This window comes from Schistocerca piceifrons, chromosome 2 (assembly GCF_021461385.2).
Source record: "Schistocerca piceifrons isolate TAMUIC-IGC-003096 chromosome 2, iqSchPice1.1, whole genome shotgun sequence".
Lineage (NCBI taxonomy): Eukaryota > Metazoa > Arthropoda > Insecta > Orthoptera > Acrididae > Schistocerca > Schistocerca piceifrons.
The window spans coordinates 572,991,797-573,009,093 of NC_060139.1; the positions used below are offsets into that span (position 1 = coordinate 572,991,797).

General features: G+C 39.2%; 1 protein-coding gene across 1 annotated transcript in view; it reads left to right on the forward strand.

Annotated features, from left to right (window-relative positions):
• LOC124777480 (glyoxylate reductase/hydroxypyruvate reductase-like) overlaps nt 1-10,648 on the forward strand; it is an 89,184-nt gene extending 78,536 nt beyond the window's left edge. Inside the window, exons 6-7 of the mRNA XM_047252915.1 lie at nt 157-282; nt 10,434-10,648. Of these exons, the coding sequence (XP_047108871.1) occupies nt 157-282; nt 10,434-10,549 (242 nt within the window). The 3' untranslated portion in view covers nt 10,550-10,648. The remainder of the gene's footprint in view (nt 1-156; nt 283-10,433) is intronic.
• The last annotated feature ends 6,649 nt before the right edge of the window (nt 10,649-17,297 follow it).

Consider the following 17,297-nt stretch of genomic DNA (forward strand, 5'->3'; position numbering starts at 1 on the left):
AATTCTATCATGTTATCTGAGCCAGTTCCTTTATTTTAGTATTGCAGTTTTATTTTTATTTTGCACTATTCTGTTCTTGGTATCTCTGTTCTTGGTTGTCAGTTTAGTCCAACCCATTCATTTTTGTATAACAACAAATTTTTTACGTTATTTTAGGCGTCATTGACCAAGGAGCTTTGATTGAAGCCCTTGAAAGTCGCAAGATATGGGGAGCGGGGCTCGATGTTATGACTCCAGAACCACTGCCTAGTGACCACCGCCTTTTGTCAATCCCCAACTGTGGTAAGCAGCACAGCTATTTTAGCATATTAAAATAAAACATAATTATTGTTCAACAGTGTATTTATGTTTGGATGAAAAAATACAACATAATTCCCATTGTACAACCAAGATTTTCTTGTCATACTTTACAAATAAAGTGTTTCTAAACCTACAGTGCCATGAAAGAATTCCTATATATGATTTTTTAATAGTGAGGCAAAATAATTTTGGCTCAGGATATTCACAATATTCTCATTAAATACATTTGTGATGTAATCGGTCAGGTTGCTTTCAATTGGGCTCCAATTTTATTCATATCAATTGCTGAGGGACACTGGTGTGCTGTTTGTCAAGCAATGACAATTCATACAAATATATTTTAAGACATTTAATGGATAGACAAGTGAGGAAGAAAAGAAAGCAATAATTACTTCATTGCAAAGAAGGCCATTTACTAGTTGGGGTTGGTGCTAATAGTTTACTGAACAAAGCACATGCCCATAGCATCTATGAATAACAGCAGGATTGCCACACGTTCCGGAAATCAGGGAATTTCAAACACGTCAGGGAAATCACGGAAATAGGGGGGGGGGGGGGGGGGGGGGAGGAACACTGAAAAAATTTCATTTTTGTCTCAGTAGATGAAATGGTTTGTTTACTAAGGTATCAGGCATCTTTGCTGGCTGGGTGCAGCTGAGTACATGCATTGCTTCCGTACTACCTCATTCTTACTGCTTCTTCCCTTTCAGTCACTTCCCTCAGCTTGCAGTCGTGCCATCACCATTTCTTGCCACTAGCCTAGCAGCTGCCAGTGTGAGGCAGGGAGGTGTGAGGAGTGATTTGTTTGGATCTGATTCTAGGAGACTGTAGGCGGCAGTCGTGTGCATGAGCTATGTCTGAGTGATTGTGTGTGTGCGCGCGCTCATTTTCTGACGAAAGCTATGGCTGAAAATTTAGTTATGAGAGTGAGATAGTCTTTTCAAAGTGTCTGTCTGTGGCTCAGCAATCATCGTTATAGTCAGTTGCTGCCTATTCTCATTATTATTGAGTCTCAGAGTATTTGAACAAGTTATCTGTTGCATGGATTGATCACTGTGGTCTCATTCCATCAACATGCTGTCTGTGGCCACATGAGTGGATTTCCGCAACAGGCCAAAACCACTGGCCATTTCTGTGGGTATCTGTAACGGATCGCGCTTGCTGATCTGAAGCCATTCGGTTCCCACTAATGTGCAGGCCCTGCCCATTGGATCTAGTCTCATTGCTCTTCCTGCAGGCTGGGTCTGTTTGTGTGTGGCTTACTTTTCATGGTTTGTTCATGGACCCAGGACTGTGGTGCTCCTCAGCAGGCCAGAGGCCATGACCGATGGATTTCAGGAATTGAATGTCTCACACGTTGTACAGTGTGCGCTTTTATAGACATTTTATTGATTCTAGTACATTCTGGCACTTCAAAAGTAGTTTATATGTTAGACGGTATGGATAATAAGAAGAAGAAAATTGTGAGTCACTGGCGGTTTGTATGCTATGTACTCTTATATTTCTCGAAATGAAAATCGTACAATACCTGTAAAATAATAGATGCAACGCACTGGGTAATGACCGACAGTAATGAACATAATAAAACCAATATTTTATTGGTGGTCACCCACAGTGTTGGTTTACACAATTGTTCCCTGCCTTATACACCTTTCAAGAGGCCTACTTTTTTCTGAAATCATTGAAGGTATTTTAAAACTGTCTTGCAGCTCCAAGGAAATGCGTATTTTTGTCACCAAATGTGTTGTGTTTTATTGAAACAAAATAACATCAGTGGTCTTACTGAAACACACATACCATTTGGTTTGCTGTTTCCATATAAAAATAGTTCATTGCAAAAGATCGAGAATGATATTTTCACTCTGCAGTGGAGTGTGCACTGATATGAAACTTCCTGGCAGATTAAAACTGTGTGCCCGACCGAGACTCGAACTCGGGACCTTTGCCTTTCGCGGGCAAGTGCTCTACCATCTGAGCTACCGAAGCACGACTCACGCCCGGTACTCACAGCTTTACTTCTGCCAGTATCTCGTCTCCTACCTTCCAAACTTTACAGAAGCTCTCCTGCGAACCTTGCAGAACTAGCACTCCTGAAAGAAAGGATACTGCGGAGACAGTTTAATAAGTCACAGCTGCAAAATACTAACACGAATTCTTTACAGACAAATGGAAAAACTAGTAGAAGCCAACCTCGGGGAAGATCAGTTTGGATTCCGTAGAAACACTGGAACACGTGAGGCAATACTGACCTTACGACTTATCTTAGAAGAAAGATTAAGGAAAGGCAAACCTACGTTTCTAGCATTTGTAGACTTAGAGAAAGCTTTTGACAATGTTGACTGGAATACTCTCTTTCAAATTCTAAAGGCGGCAGGGGTAAAATACAGGGAGCGAAAGGCTATTTACAATTTGTACAGAAACCAGATGGCAGTTAGAAGAGTCGAGGGACATGGAAGGGTAGCAGTGGTTGGGAAGGGAGTGAGACAGGGTTGTAGCCTCTCCCCGATGTTGTTCAATCTGTATATTGAGCAAACAGTAAAGGAAACGAAAGAAAAATTCGGAGTAGGTATTAAAATCCATGGAGAAGAAATAAAAACTTTGAGATTCGCCGATGACATTGTAATTCTGTCAGAGACAGCAAAGGACTTGGAAGAGCAGTTGAACGGAATGGACAGTGTCTTGAAAGGAGGATATAAGATGAACATCAACAAAAGCAAAACAAGGATAATGGAATGTAGTCGAATTAAGTCGGGTGATGCTGAGGGAATTAGATTAGGAAATGAGACACTTAAAGTAGTAAAGCAGTTTTGCTATTTGGGGAGTAAAATAACTGATGATGGTCGAAGTAGAGAGGATATAAAATGAAGACTGGCAATGGCACGGAAAGCATTTCTGAAGAAGAGAAATTTGTTAACATCGAGTATAGATTTAAGTGTCAGGAAGTCATTTCTGAAAGTATTTGTATGGAGTGTAGCCATGTATGGAAGTGAAACATGGACGGTAAATAGTTTGGACAAGAAGAGAATAGAAGCTTTCGAAATGTGGTGCTACAGAGGAATGCTAAAGATTAGATGGGTAGATCACATAACTAATGAGGAAGTATTGAATAGGATTGGGGAGAAGAGAAGTTTGAGGCACAACTTGACCAGAAGAAGGGATCGGTTGGTAGGACATGTTCTGAGGCATCAAGGGATCACCAATTTAGTATTGGAGGGCAGCGTGGAGGGTAAAAATCGTAGAGGGAGACCAAGATATGAATACACTAAGCAGATTCAGAAGGATGTAGGTTGCAGTAGGTATTGGGAGATGAAGAAGCTTGCACAGGATAGAGTAGCATGGAGAGCTGCATCAAACCAGTCTCAGGACTGAAGACCACAACAACAACACAGAAGTTGAAGGTGTTGTGAAATTCAGAGTAGACATAAGGTATGTCTTACCTTAAAAGTCTAGTTACTGGTTATAATGCATCTGTTTTTTCACAGATTTTACAGTTGCTATAAAGACAAATGTGGTTAAATGTGTAATGTATTTATTCGAATCTAAGCCGCACTCGAATCAAAGCCGCACCTGAAAAATGAGACTCGAAATCAAGGAAAAAAATTTTTCCCGAATCTAAGCCGCACCTGAATTTTGAGACTCGAAATTCAAGGGGAGAGAAAAGTTTTAGGTCGCACCTCCAAATCGAAACAAAGTTCGTCTAGTTGTAATATGACACTCAATTTAGGTCGAGTGAATGACGATACAGCTGCAGTAGTTTGGTTCGAGTTGTAAGCTTAGCAGTTAAGCTTTACCAGGTAGCCATTGCTACGCGTCACGCGCTCCGTCCGTATTTATACGGATATCTTTCCTTTTTCACGTGCTTCGTCTGGTTTGAATTGATTGCTTATTTTTCTTTGATCTGATAAGTGCCGTTCTCTTTGTTATAGGTGTTTACGTCACTCCAAGCTGAAAATGCATTACTGCACTGTGTCATGCATTGTTTGTCGCATTCTGATAGTACGTGTTTACGGCCTGTCGCCGCTCGCGGCGTGGCTTGCTTTTGTGCGCGCTACCGCCGCTTACAAATAAAAAATAGAGAGGAGTCGTCTTATTAGCGTAACATTCGTTGTTACTTACACTACTTCTTTCTTTGATAATGATCAACAAGAACCAAATAACAGACTGCTTATGATAGATGATGTTCTGAACGAAATTTTAGCGAAAATTTTTCTCCGTTCCAAAATCTTTGCAGGCGCCTCTTTAGTTCATTACATTCTGCACAGAAATTAGTCATCTTAGATTTAAAAATCTAGTCAGTTGCCGTGCTTCATTTCTGACTGTATCACTATCAGGCATAAGAATAATACGAATATAAACATGACATGACATGATATGTATATTCTTCCCCGTTTGCTGTTGTCTCACTCTTAGTTTCATAGTTTATTAGGCAGACAGGACTGAAATGAGATAGTAGCAAACACGGAACAATACATGGCAAAATGTTTATATTCGTATTAATTTTATGGCGAAGAGAATACTACATGTGATTCACAATTCATAAAAGCTCCTATTAGCAACCATCTCTTCTCACAGGTAGGAAAAAATTCAGAACGTAGAGTTGGCCATATTGACAAACATCCTAAACAGTCTTGCCAGTCGGATTTTCGTAGTACATTGAAATGCTGCTACATTCGAAGATCAACAATACAGAATTAGTATTTACTTCGTTGGATAATGTACCAAAATGCAGTGGTCGAAACTCTGGGCGGAGGAAAAAGGCTCGTCTTCCATTTTTTTTTAAATTTATTTATTGACGCAGAGATTTTGGTGCCAGTATGTATCTTTGTGCCTACAAAGCATGCCTGTGTGGCGCTACATATATTCGACGGCAGAAGTTAGTTGTGGCGGCACCCACCAACATTTTTCAGAACTCCCGCTTGCTTTGCACTCGATTCTAAGCCGCAGGCGGTTTTTTGGATTACAAAAACCGGAAAAAAAGTGCGGCTTAGATTCGAGTAAATACGGTAAAATGCACAAAAAGTATAGATACAGTGTCAGCTGCAGTCATACTTTCCCCCACTTTCTTTCCATTCACTATGTCACTCTTTATGTAAAAACTATTTATTTGTAATTGTTGGGATGGCAGACAGAAAGCTCAAATACGTAGTCATGGAAATACAACTGGTTAAGCACTTACACATTACCTATTGAAATCGGTGTATCATATACACTGCACACCAGAGGGTCCTCTCAGTGGAGCAGTAAGAAAGAAGCCTTTTCTTCATTGAATTATCTCCTATTCATGATCAATTGATGAGGGCTTTATCTAGCGTTTTTAGTGAAGAGATGTAACATGGTTAAATAATTGATATAACCAGCTACACTTTATTCTCTGGCACTTAAAACCACTCTCTTAATAGTGTCGCATGCATTTTTCCCCATAACTCAAAAGGCTGTGTGGTTTTCTACAATTTATCCACATTTGAACCTTTGCAGATACATATGTCTCATACTGATTGCATAGGGACAATCCTCATTTGTCCAAGTAAGGGTTTGCCTTTGTGTTCGACCTGAAGACTGTGGAATGGATGCTGCAGCAGTTTCAGGACACTTTCCACAGTGTTCAAATGCAGTTATTTGGCTGTGTGGGTGAGCATCCAATTTAATGGCTTAATCTGCTAGTTGAATTCGTATTGCACAAAACAAATTGCCACCAACAAGGATACCCACAACACCTGGAGCGCATATCAACAGATCCCTGGTAAAGAAAGACCTCTTACCAGTCTTTAAAGTACCATTAAATACTCTTCCTCATGTTCACAAGACATGTAGCTCCCTACAACATTTGACTCTTAACCCTTTGGCCCTGGGGCAGCCAGTGGCAGAACCCCAGAATACTATTCGTACATTGAAATCACTACTAAGGAGGAATTGGTGATGGAATTCTGTAATTCCAGTTCGATCCTCATCATCTAATGTGTTATTTAGAAGGACTAACGATTAGAAATTTCCCTGTATTTAAATGTTATTTAAAGGCTGAATACAGTGATGCACATGTACCCTGAACTACAGAAAGAGTTTTGTGTCAATTAGAGACATTATGGAAATACTTAAAGAGAAATTAAAAGATACGCTATGTGATCAAAAGTATCCGGACACCTGGCTGAAAATGACTTAAAGGTTTGTGGCGCTCTCCACCGGTAATGCTGGAATTCAATATGGTGTTGGCCCACCCTTAGCCTTGGTGACAGCTTCCACTCTCACAGGCATATGTTCAATCGGGTGCTGGAAGGTTTCTTGGGGAATGGCAGCCCATGCTTCATGGAGTGCTGCACTGAGGAGAGGTATCGATGTTGGTCAGTGAGGCCTGGCATGAATTCAGTGTTCAAAAACATCCCAAAGGTGTTCTGTAGGATTCAGGTCACTACACTGTGCAGGCCAGTCCATTACAGGGATATTATCGTCGAGTAACCACTCTGCCATTATGAACTGGTGCTCGATTGTGTTGAAAGATGCCATTGCCATTTCCGAACTGCTCTTCAACAGTGGGAAGCAAGAAGGTGCTTAAAACATCATTGTAGGCCTGTGTTGTGATAGTGCAATGCAAAACAAGGGGTGCAAGCCCCCTCCATGAAAAGCATGACCACACCGTAACACTACCAATCCGAATTTTACTGTTGGCACTACATGTGCTGACAGATGACGTTCACAGGGCATTTGCCATACTCACACCCTGCCATTGGATTGCCACATTTGTACCGTGATTCGTCACTCCACACAACGGGTTTCCACTGTTCCATTGTACAATGTTTACACTTCTTACACCAAGTGAGGCATATTTTGGCAGTTATCGGCGTATTGTGTGGCTTATGAGCAACCGCTCGACCATGAGATCCAAGTGTTCTTACCTCCCGCCTAATTGTCATAGTACCTCCAGTAGATCCTGATGCAGTTTGGAATTCCTGTGTGATGGTCTGGATAGATGTCTGCCTATTACATGTTACGTCCCTTTTCAACTGTCTGTGGTCTCGGTCAGTCAACAGGTGAGGTTAGCCTGTATGCCTTTGTGCTGCACGTGTCCCTTCACATTTCCACTTCACCATCACATCAGAAACAGTGGACCCAGGGATGTTTAGGAGTGTAAAAATCTCATTTACAGACATGTGACACAAGTGACACCCAATCACCTGACCATGTTTGAAGTCCACGAGTCCCACGGAGTGCCCCATTCTGCTCTCTCATGATGTCTAATGACTACTGAGGTCACTGATATGGAGTACCTGGCAGTAGGTGAAAGCACATTGCACCTAATACGAAAAATGTATGTTTGTTGGGCTGTCTGGATACTTTTGATCACATAGTGTAAGTGGTCATCACAAGTTACTTCATGTGCCTGTCTGTCACTCGTTGCCTCCTTTTCTTATTGTCATGTGTATAATCTGCCCCAGCACACCATTATGACTAAAGCATTCTCGGAGATGATGGTTATAGAATACTGGTGATGCTAACAGACTGGGGACCCTGGGTTTTCTAACTCCATTTGCAAAGACTGACCAGGAGGCATAGGTGGCTTATCAGATGTCATGAAAGTGGTTAGCATAAACTGATTCCATAACCCAGGCTGTTACTTCTGAAACTTTTTCAATACCGAGGGATGAAATTTTGTCAAAATTATCCTCTTTCCTCTTGGCAACAATTAACGCTTTAATCACCTACACCAACACGCTACTGCTGCTCCTAATCCTGCACCCCATGGGTTATTTCTGCTGCTCCTGGCACAGGAGCAAGATCCATTTACCACCTCCAGCCACAGAACTTTCCTATTCAATCCAAGGTAGTGCTACATGTGAAAGAAACCACAGTGCAATTTGTAGCCACGCGGTCTAGGGCGTCTTATCACGATTTGCAAGCATGACTTATTGAGCTGATGGTTCAGTAATATCCACACCTGTCAGCACTCAACTTCTTTGCAACTGGAATCATTGTAATCTTCTTGAAATCTGAGAGTATTTCATCAGTCTCATGTACTTTGCATACCAGTCGCAATAGTTTTACCATAGCAGGTCTCTAAACGATTTTAACAATTCTGGGGGAATGTCATCTGCTCCAGATGTCTTGTTTTTACTGAATTCTGTCAGTGCACTGGTATTATCGCATATCCCATCTCATAGTAATCTAATTCCTCTTCCTTAACAATGTCTCCAAGTTTCTCTCCTTTGTATAGCTGTTCTGTATATTCCTTCAACATTCCAGTCTACCCTTCTTTGCTTAGCACTGGCTTCTCACATGAGCTCTTGGTATTCATACAGCTGCTTCTGTTTTCTTCAAAGACTTGTTCAATTTTCCTTTGCGTGACATTTTGCTCTGTGTATTATCTTTTTCTTGTTTCATTTGCTGTATTTGTATACATTTTTTCTTTCATCAGTTAAATTCAATACCTCACGTGTTACCCAAGCATATGTAGTGGATCCTTAGTTATTGCCTAGTTGTTCCTTGGTATTACAAAGTAAATAAACCTATTTATTCTTACATAATGTATTGTTAGCAAGTAAACTTGTAATGCTATGTGGCAGTGAGTTAAATTTTTGTGATCACTTCTTTATAGTAAAAGTCAGCAGTTTTGTGGTGTGCAGGGTATTCAACCATGAAGCTTAGAATGGAATAAATATATTGGAAAGTGCTGGAAAGTATGCCACCTTTATTAAACAGTTTAGGACAGAAGGTTCTTTGGCTGACTTGCACATAATTCAGACACTTTTTAACTGATTATTTTATCTGATTCATGTAAATTTCTAAAAAAAAATCAGAAATCACATAACTGAACAGACGTACCCAAAACAGCATACTTTGTGACACTGATGTATCCAGTATTTGAAAATGTCCTGGTGGCAATTGTATCTGAGAACACCCTTTTTAAGAAATGGATAACATGATGTTTATTTCGTAAGAAGCTAAACTTTTTACCCAAAAGTCTCTTCACACCCCACAGAACTCATTCAGTGTGACATTTAGCTGTACATATGAGTGCAGTCACTATGTGTTAGAATCAGGGTTGTGTATTGTGCCACAATGAGTCAGTTCAAATTGTTTATGATTCTAGATCCCTTCAAGAGTAGTTAGTCTGTAACTGATTTTTTTTCCAGATCAACTATTTTCAATGCTAGTGTGAAGTGGAAACATCGTGAAAGCACTAATTTTGAATATCATGCTCATCAAAAAGCAATTGATAGGGTTAGCCCAACTCTAAAGTGTAGTGTAACAATCAGCTGTCAGATATCCATGTCAATTACTGCAGAAGAATTCCAGCCCAGATACACAAGCCAGTGACATACTGATTATAAAAATGAGACAAGACCTACTATTCAAGGTTGTGTAGATGCTCAGTGTCATGACTAATGAGACGAAGTATGCAGTGCTACTTAGAGGTGTAAACATTGTTATACAAGCAGTGGAGGTGGTTTTGTAGAGTGTGTGTGTGTGTGTGTGTGTGTGTGTGTGTGTGGAGTGAGTGAGTGAGTGAGTGAGTGAGTGAGTGAGTGAGTGAGAGAGAGAGAGAGAGAGAGAGAGAGAATAATTTATTGTCCTGATTTGATTTCGGATAATTGGTTTTGGTTAGTCGCATAATGATTGCAGGTGTTTTTGTAAACACTTCAGATAGTAGCAAGCAGTTGGACTAAGACCACACTAGGAAATGAACGGCATTTGAAGCCGATTATATAATTTTGAGGTGTGTCATTGATCTAAAACCCCAACAGCAACTATTCACCAAGTTTCAGGAAAATTTCCACTTGACTATCAGAAGTAGTACTAGTGGCTGTCACATGATAAATGTATAGAATTTTCAGAGACTGAGTCACATAGTGCATCTAGCAACATTTACTGACAGTCACCAACATGAAAGATTATTGCAGCTTCTTTCATAAGCAAGAACTCTTAACACAGTGTAGAACATTAACTTTATGAACATAGCAAATAAAGGCAACTTTTTGAATTTTAGGTCAAACAAATAAAAGTTAAATTTCATCTCATAGTTACAATAATGATTAAAATGTCTTTTGATAATTTATGATTTGTCTAATAGTTATATTTTTATGTGTGGCTGTTTCTAGATTTTTTAGAAAATTGGAAATGAAATTTAACTTTCCTTTTCCCAGTACTGCTACCACACCTGGGCAGTGCAACACTGAAGACACGGACAAACATGGCACTTCTTACAGTAAAAAATATTTTTGCTGCCTTGGATGGGGAACCTCTGCCTTCTTCTATCTAATCCAGTTGTCACGCAACTGTTGCTAAATTTACAGTCGAGTTTACAAGCACATGATACAGGAGGTATTCCAATGAAATGAAATAAACATGGTAAATGGCACTAAAATGTCTGTTTCTACATCTCTGAAAATAATGTGATTAAAATTAAGATTTCCCTTGTCAATTTATCATTCATGGACCATACTCAGTTGTATTTTTGATCTCCTGTTTCTGGAAAAGTTCATAAAAACAAAATTGAATGTGCAATATGGATTGGATTCATTTTGAAATCCTAAATGGTCTCCTAAAACTAAACTCTGAGTGAAACTATATAAATATTTACAGATTTCAGTTTTCAGGCTTTTGTAAGAAAATAAGCATCCTCTCTTCAGGATCTACTATAAAGATATACCAGAGTTGCACAAATCATGCTAGTAGATAAGCTATCACTTACCATCAATCTGTCTGTCAGCATCAATCCTTCAAATACTATGGCTATAACTGAACAGTCGTTAGTATTAGATTTCGTATCTCTTTAAACTAACTGAGTGTGAGTCACAAGCCTGACAAAATCCTGTCAAGATTATGCAGAAGAATGCTGAATGCTACCTTTATGCCTGCAGCTATTCCCTCTGGTGATAATACTCTTGCTCAGTAATCTCAAAAAATTTCATTCAGTTGCACATTTAACTATATACCACCTCACAGAAATATACTTGGCTCACTAGCTGGTAATATGGTACCACATCAAGTGCTAAATAAGTTTGAAAAGAACCGACTTGCCTGAGTTTTGATATCATTCATACATACGTGCATAGATAAATAGAGTTAATGTGACTTACCAAACGAAAGCGCTGGCACGTCAATAGACACACAAACATACACACAAAATTCAAGCTTTCGCAACAAACTGTTGCCTCATCAGGAAAGAGGGAAGGAGAGGGAAAGACAAAAGGATGTGGGTTTTAAGGGAGAGGGTAAGGAGTCATTCCAATCCCGGGAGCGGAAAGACTTACCTTAGGGGGGGAAAAAAGGACGGGTATACACACACACAAGCAGACATATGTGTGTGTGTGTGTGTGTGTGTGTGTGTGTGTGTGTGTGTGTGTGTGTGTGTGTGTGTGTGTACCCGTCCTTTTTTTCCCCTCTAAGGTAAGTCTTTCCGCTCCCGGGATTGGAATGACTCCTTACCCTCTCCCTTAAAACCCACTTCCTTTCGTCTTTCCCTCTCCTTCCCTCTTTCCTGATGAGGCAACAGTTTGTTGCGAAAGCTTGAATTTTGTGTGTATGTTTGTGTTTGTTTGTGTGTCTATCGACATGCCAGTGCTTTCGTTTGGTAAGTCACATCATCTTTGTTTTTAGATATATTTTTTCCCATGTGGAATGTTTCCCTCTATTAATTCATAAATAGAGTTAGTGTCAGTCACACAATTGTTGCAATATACACAATTGATGTCCTATTAATCCTATTCAAAGAAATAATACCCTCTGGACAGAGAATATTCATCCAAATTTCTATGACAGGTGTGCTTCAGTGAAAGGCTGACTTGGCACATAATCTCTCACTGATACTCAAAGATACCCACCTGTAGGTACACTGTTTGTGGGTGGTTATTCTGGCTGATAGGAGTCAAGGGAATGTGTGAGCTGTAATGGGATAAGCTCAGCAGAGCATAGAATGGTTGGGAGGTAATAGGAGATGTGATACAGGGGAGACGGGTGGCTCTATGTGCAAGTTTCAAACTGAGGACTGTAACAGTGCAGGGGGGAAAAAACACACACACACACACACACACACACACACACACACACACACACACACAGAGAGAGAGAGAGAGAGAGAGAGAGAGAGAGAGAACAATAACTAGAAAAGGGTTAGGCTGGGAGGATTGTGAGAACAGAGGATACGCAGATATATGGAGGGGCATAACATATCTGATACTTCATTTCACTACTTTCGCATGTGGCCTTCCAGTGTATGGAGTAACAAATGCTTGTGACTTTACTTCATTAGGAGATAGTTGGTGGATGTGTAGGGCAGAGTTACCAACTGGTAGATAATCCATGTGATTATTGATAGTTATCTCTCTCATATCTTGAGCAGAGCTTCCAGTGGTCAGCTCACCTGCAGTATGTGAGAGCAGTGATGACAGTAACAGTTTAGGTGTCAACAAAATCAAATCACATGACTCAGAAGCGGGCCACCTTATTTCCATACAGCTCATTTGTGACCAGAAGGTCACTATCTCATCATGCTGATGACATTGTGGAGGCAGTTTCAGCACTAATCAATCATGCCACCAGTATTGAGTTAAAGAATCCTATAATTTAATCTGGTTTCACAGGAATATTACAAAGCTGCTGTAGTAATAATATCAGTGCTCGAATACAGATACTAACATTATTTCTGTTATTGTTGAGCACTGTAGTATTTTTTTCTTTAAAGTATTTGGTGACACCCTTCGAGCTGGTAAATCCCTCCCATACTGAGTCCTCTGTTCTCAACCTGCTGGAAAATAACAAAGGAGATAACCAAGGATGCAATGGAAGGATTGAGTATTAACAATCCTTAAACAAGTGTGCTAACAGCAGTGGAGGATGAAACCAGAGGCCAGCAACAATGGACTACCATCTTCAGTATAGTTGTATATCTCCTCTGCTGAGACTCTCTGACCTTTTTGTGACCTGTTCTTTCATAGATTTTTGTTTTCTGTTTTAGGCCCTAAAGGCTTTTAATGCAATAAACGATGATGATGAGGTGATGACGATGAAGAAACTGTATGATTATTTGGTAACATTAATGACACTAACGATAACTTAGCATAATGCATTGGCTTGAGAGAATGACATACCAGAGACAATACACTTAGGTACACAACTGTATTCTATTATTTCTTTAAGTTTGAGGGATTTAGTGGTCATGGACCTTTTTGGGCCACTGCTTTGAGGTTGAGATGATGTGGAGTATGTATTTGCAATATTAGAGTGCTGGGCATGATTAATGAAACTGGGCAGGGACTACTCAAGAGGACATCATTATCAGGAGAAAGAAAACTTGCATTCTACGGATCGGAGCATGGAATGTCAGATCCCTTAATCGGGCAGGTAGGTTAGAAAATTTAAAAAGGGAAATGGATGGGTCAAAGTTAGATATAGTATGAATTAGTGGAGTTCGGGGCCAGGAGGAACAAGACTCCTAGTCAGGTGAATACAGGGTTATAAATACAAAATCAAATAGAGGAAATGCTGGAGTAGGTTTACTAGAATTCGGGAGAAGAGGAATTTGTGGCACAACTTGACTAGAAGAAGAGATCGGTTGTAAGATATGTTCTGAGGCATCAAGGGATCACCAGTTTAGTATTGGAGGGCAGTGTGGAGGGTAAAAATCGTAGAGGGAGACCAAGAGATGAATATACTAAGCAGGTACTGGGAGATGATGAAGCTTGGAGAGCTGCATCAAACCAGTTTCTGGACTGAAGACAACAACAACCCATTAAAAGAGCCACAATGAAGACTTACTAGCTGCCTATGCAAGTACTACTTTGCATAAGTGGTCAATCCCAGACATCTACTAATGTATCTAAAAATCACAAAATTTTAGCCCAAGAATTTAAAAATGTTTAGCATGGGAAATTTTTGATTTGTATTGATCCCATAACTTCTTTTGTGTGTTGTTTGATATGGATATTGGACAAGTCACATCTATAATATGTATAAATATTATAATTAATTTTTAATACGAAAAAAATGATTGTGGGACAGGCTACAGTTACAATTTGTAAAAAATAATAATAATAACAACAACAATTAGTTAATAATGATGGAAAACAAAAATTGCATCTGTAGAATGAAAAAAAAAAATCAGCTAAAAACTTAGTCATTAAGAAAACATTTGACTTAGTTATTTTAGACTCGTAATAAGAAAACTAACAGAAATGTCTGTAGAATTCATTAATTAGCTATAAATTTATGGTACATATGAAAATATTTAACTTGGTTATTTTACACTGGCAGTCATAATTTCTTCTTCTGAACTAATGTTTTTACTTAAGCTTTAAGGTGGCTTGTTGTATAGAACGACTCCCATGTGTCTTACAGTCATGTTCTTTACATAGCTCTTGACTAATTACAGATACACCCCTGGAATCACAGGTCTGCTGATGGTGAATTATTGTAAAAATGTGGTAATGTTCATGGATAAAACACATTGTCATGAATGTAAATAAATGACACTAACAGGATATTGTGCACCAGCAGTAGATGTTTGGTGTTGTAGGTCAGCAGTATTAGTCTCTTTATCATCATTATTCTCTTCTGTATAATAAATATCACTCTTTGTAAGGCAGTACAAAAATGAATACAATATGCAAGTACAAAGTGTACTGGGGGGCAAGTATACACATTTTACTGCTCTAGTGTCATAGACTTTACTCAGGAGATTAAATGCACAGTAAAAAAAACTGCTCTGTATATTAAACTTTTCATCATCCATTCACTCTCCAACGAATTTAGTGGTTAGCGTTTGCTTTATAGGGAGACTTTTCAAATCTATCGTCTATTCTTGATGAAATTATATGTCATCGGTAAGAATTAGATAAACAGTTTTGTCCTTATTCAGTAACAGTTCACGTTTATTCACTTTACCAGCTTGGAGTTTGTACCACAAATCATGTTACGGAGCTCATTAACACAGTAATTTGAATACAGTATATTGGTGTCATTAGCAAACATTACTGGTAGACCTTTTGGAACTCTTTGGAGCAGATCATTGATAAAAAATAAACAGAAGGGATCCAATCGTGGAACCTTGAGAAACGCCATGTCTTGCAGTTTGACTATACACTTTCAACTTCTTTGTGATTACAACTTTTTGCATCCTGTCTAAATATATGTAAATTAATTGTTGAATTTCCCATAATTTCACACTGTAGCAGTTTATCCATATGTAATTCATGCTTGATGATATCAAAGGTCTGTTGTATGCTTTCTGTCACTGAGTGCACCATAAAGTTCATTTATAAATCAATATATGATGGCATTTATTGATCTTTTTGATGAGGACTCAATAAACAGCTTCTCTACAGGAACTTGATACTATGGTCATATACTGACTTCTCAAGAACCTTAGCTATGCTTGAAGGGGTCAATATGGATCTGTAGTTATTAACCTCAGTCCTCCAACTTTTTTTTAATGACAGGGACCACCTTTGTGCCTTGAAAATTTTAGGGACTTGGCCCAAGGACAAGAAGCAGATTATTGTATCTAACAGCAGGCATAACACATGATGCCACATTTCTCGAAGAAGGCTGAGCCATCGAAACCAAATGGGGGTGAAGTCTGGTTTTTGTATTATAATACTGCAGATTTTACCTGGTGTATCTACATCAAGATGCAATGTTTTTTTGGGAATAACTTTTGGTATGAACAGAGAGCGGACTAGAGCACCAGTCTGAGAAGAAAGCTTGTTGCCCCTGCTTATGAAGTGGTTATTGAATACTTCATAATTTCTTTAGGGTCAGAGATAAAACTACATTGATAACTTCCCACATGACTATATTTAGTTCTTAAGTTGCAATAAATTGGATGTTGTACAGTTTCTTGGCTTCACAAATAACGTTGTTGAAATTTTTTTTGTACAGTATGAAACAGTCGTGTGTGTGTGTGTGTGTGTGTGTGTGTGTGTGTGTGTGCGCGCTCTCTCTCTCTCTCTCTCTCTCTCTCTCTCTCTCTATACACACACACACACACACACACACACACACACACACACACACACACACACACACAAAGGATTTAACTTTTACAAGCTTTCAGAGCCAGTGGCTCCTTCATCTGGCAGGAGAGTTGAAGGGGGACAGAAGAGGGGAGGAAAAGGATTGAAGAGGTTTAGGGAAAGGGGTACAGTTTAGAAAAGTCACCCAGAATCCGGGGTCAGGGTAGACTTATGGGACAGGATGAGAAGGAATGATTGATTTTTACTTCCTCCACACTGTCACCAGTAAATGATGTTCTAGGGCATCCAGGGCAGTCACCGTCTTGATCATCTCAACCCTCTTTGAAATATTACATTATAAAGACTATAATAAAATACTTTCAGCTGTAGAACTGTAGTACCGAGTCTGGTTTTGAAATGAAAATTAATATTCTACTACCAGGTTATTGACAGAAACATAACTAAAAGCTTCATGGATTTAATATTTGATGCTACATGTTCAATTTTTTTTTTTCATAGTTCAGATATATGGTTTTGAGAATGGGATTACACTCCACACTGTTCCAGCAAAAACTAGGAAGCCACCTCCACTTTAAGTTCTGCAGAAGTTATTAAAGCTACACAGACAAAATCTACAGTTTATGAGTGGTTCTCCAAGAATATTTTTGTAGGTCTAAACTTTTGTTTTGTATCCTTTACCAGTTTCAGAAGAAAACAATTTTTTTTTGTATGGATGCACTGTCTTTAGTCAACATTCCTCCTGTCCTTTTAATGCGCAGTTGATGGCTCACAAATTTTTTACTGTTGAAAGAGGGATTGGTTTGTGCTCTTACTTGGGTTAATTTCAGTTTTTGTTGACTCAGGATCTCAAAATTACTTAAAGATTGTGAATTTTTTGCTTTTAGTGGTCCTTCTGTTAACTTCTGCTGCTGTTGATGGAATTGTTGCATGTGGTATTGATGTTTCAGCTGCATGTGGAAGGGATATTTTGCTAGGAAACCAAAGGCGAATCCAGGGCGGTAGGAGGCGGAGGGAGCTATTGGGTTGCAATGTATT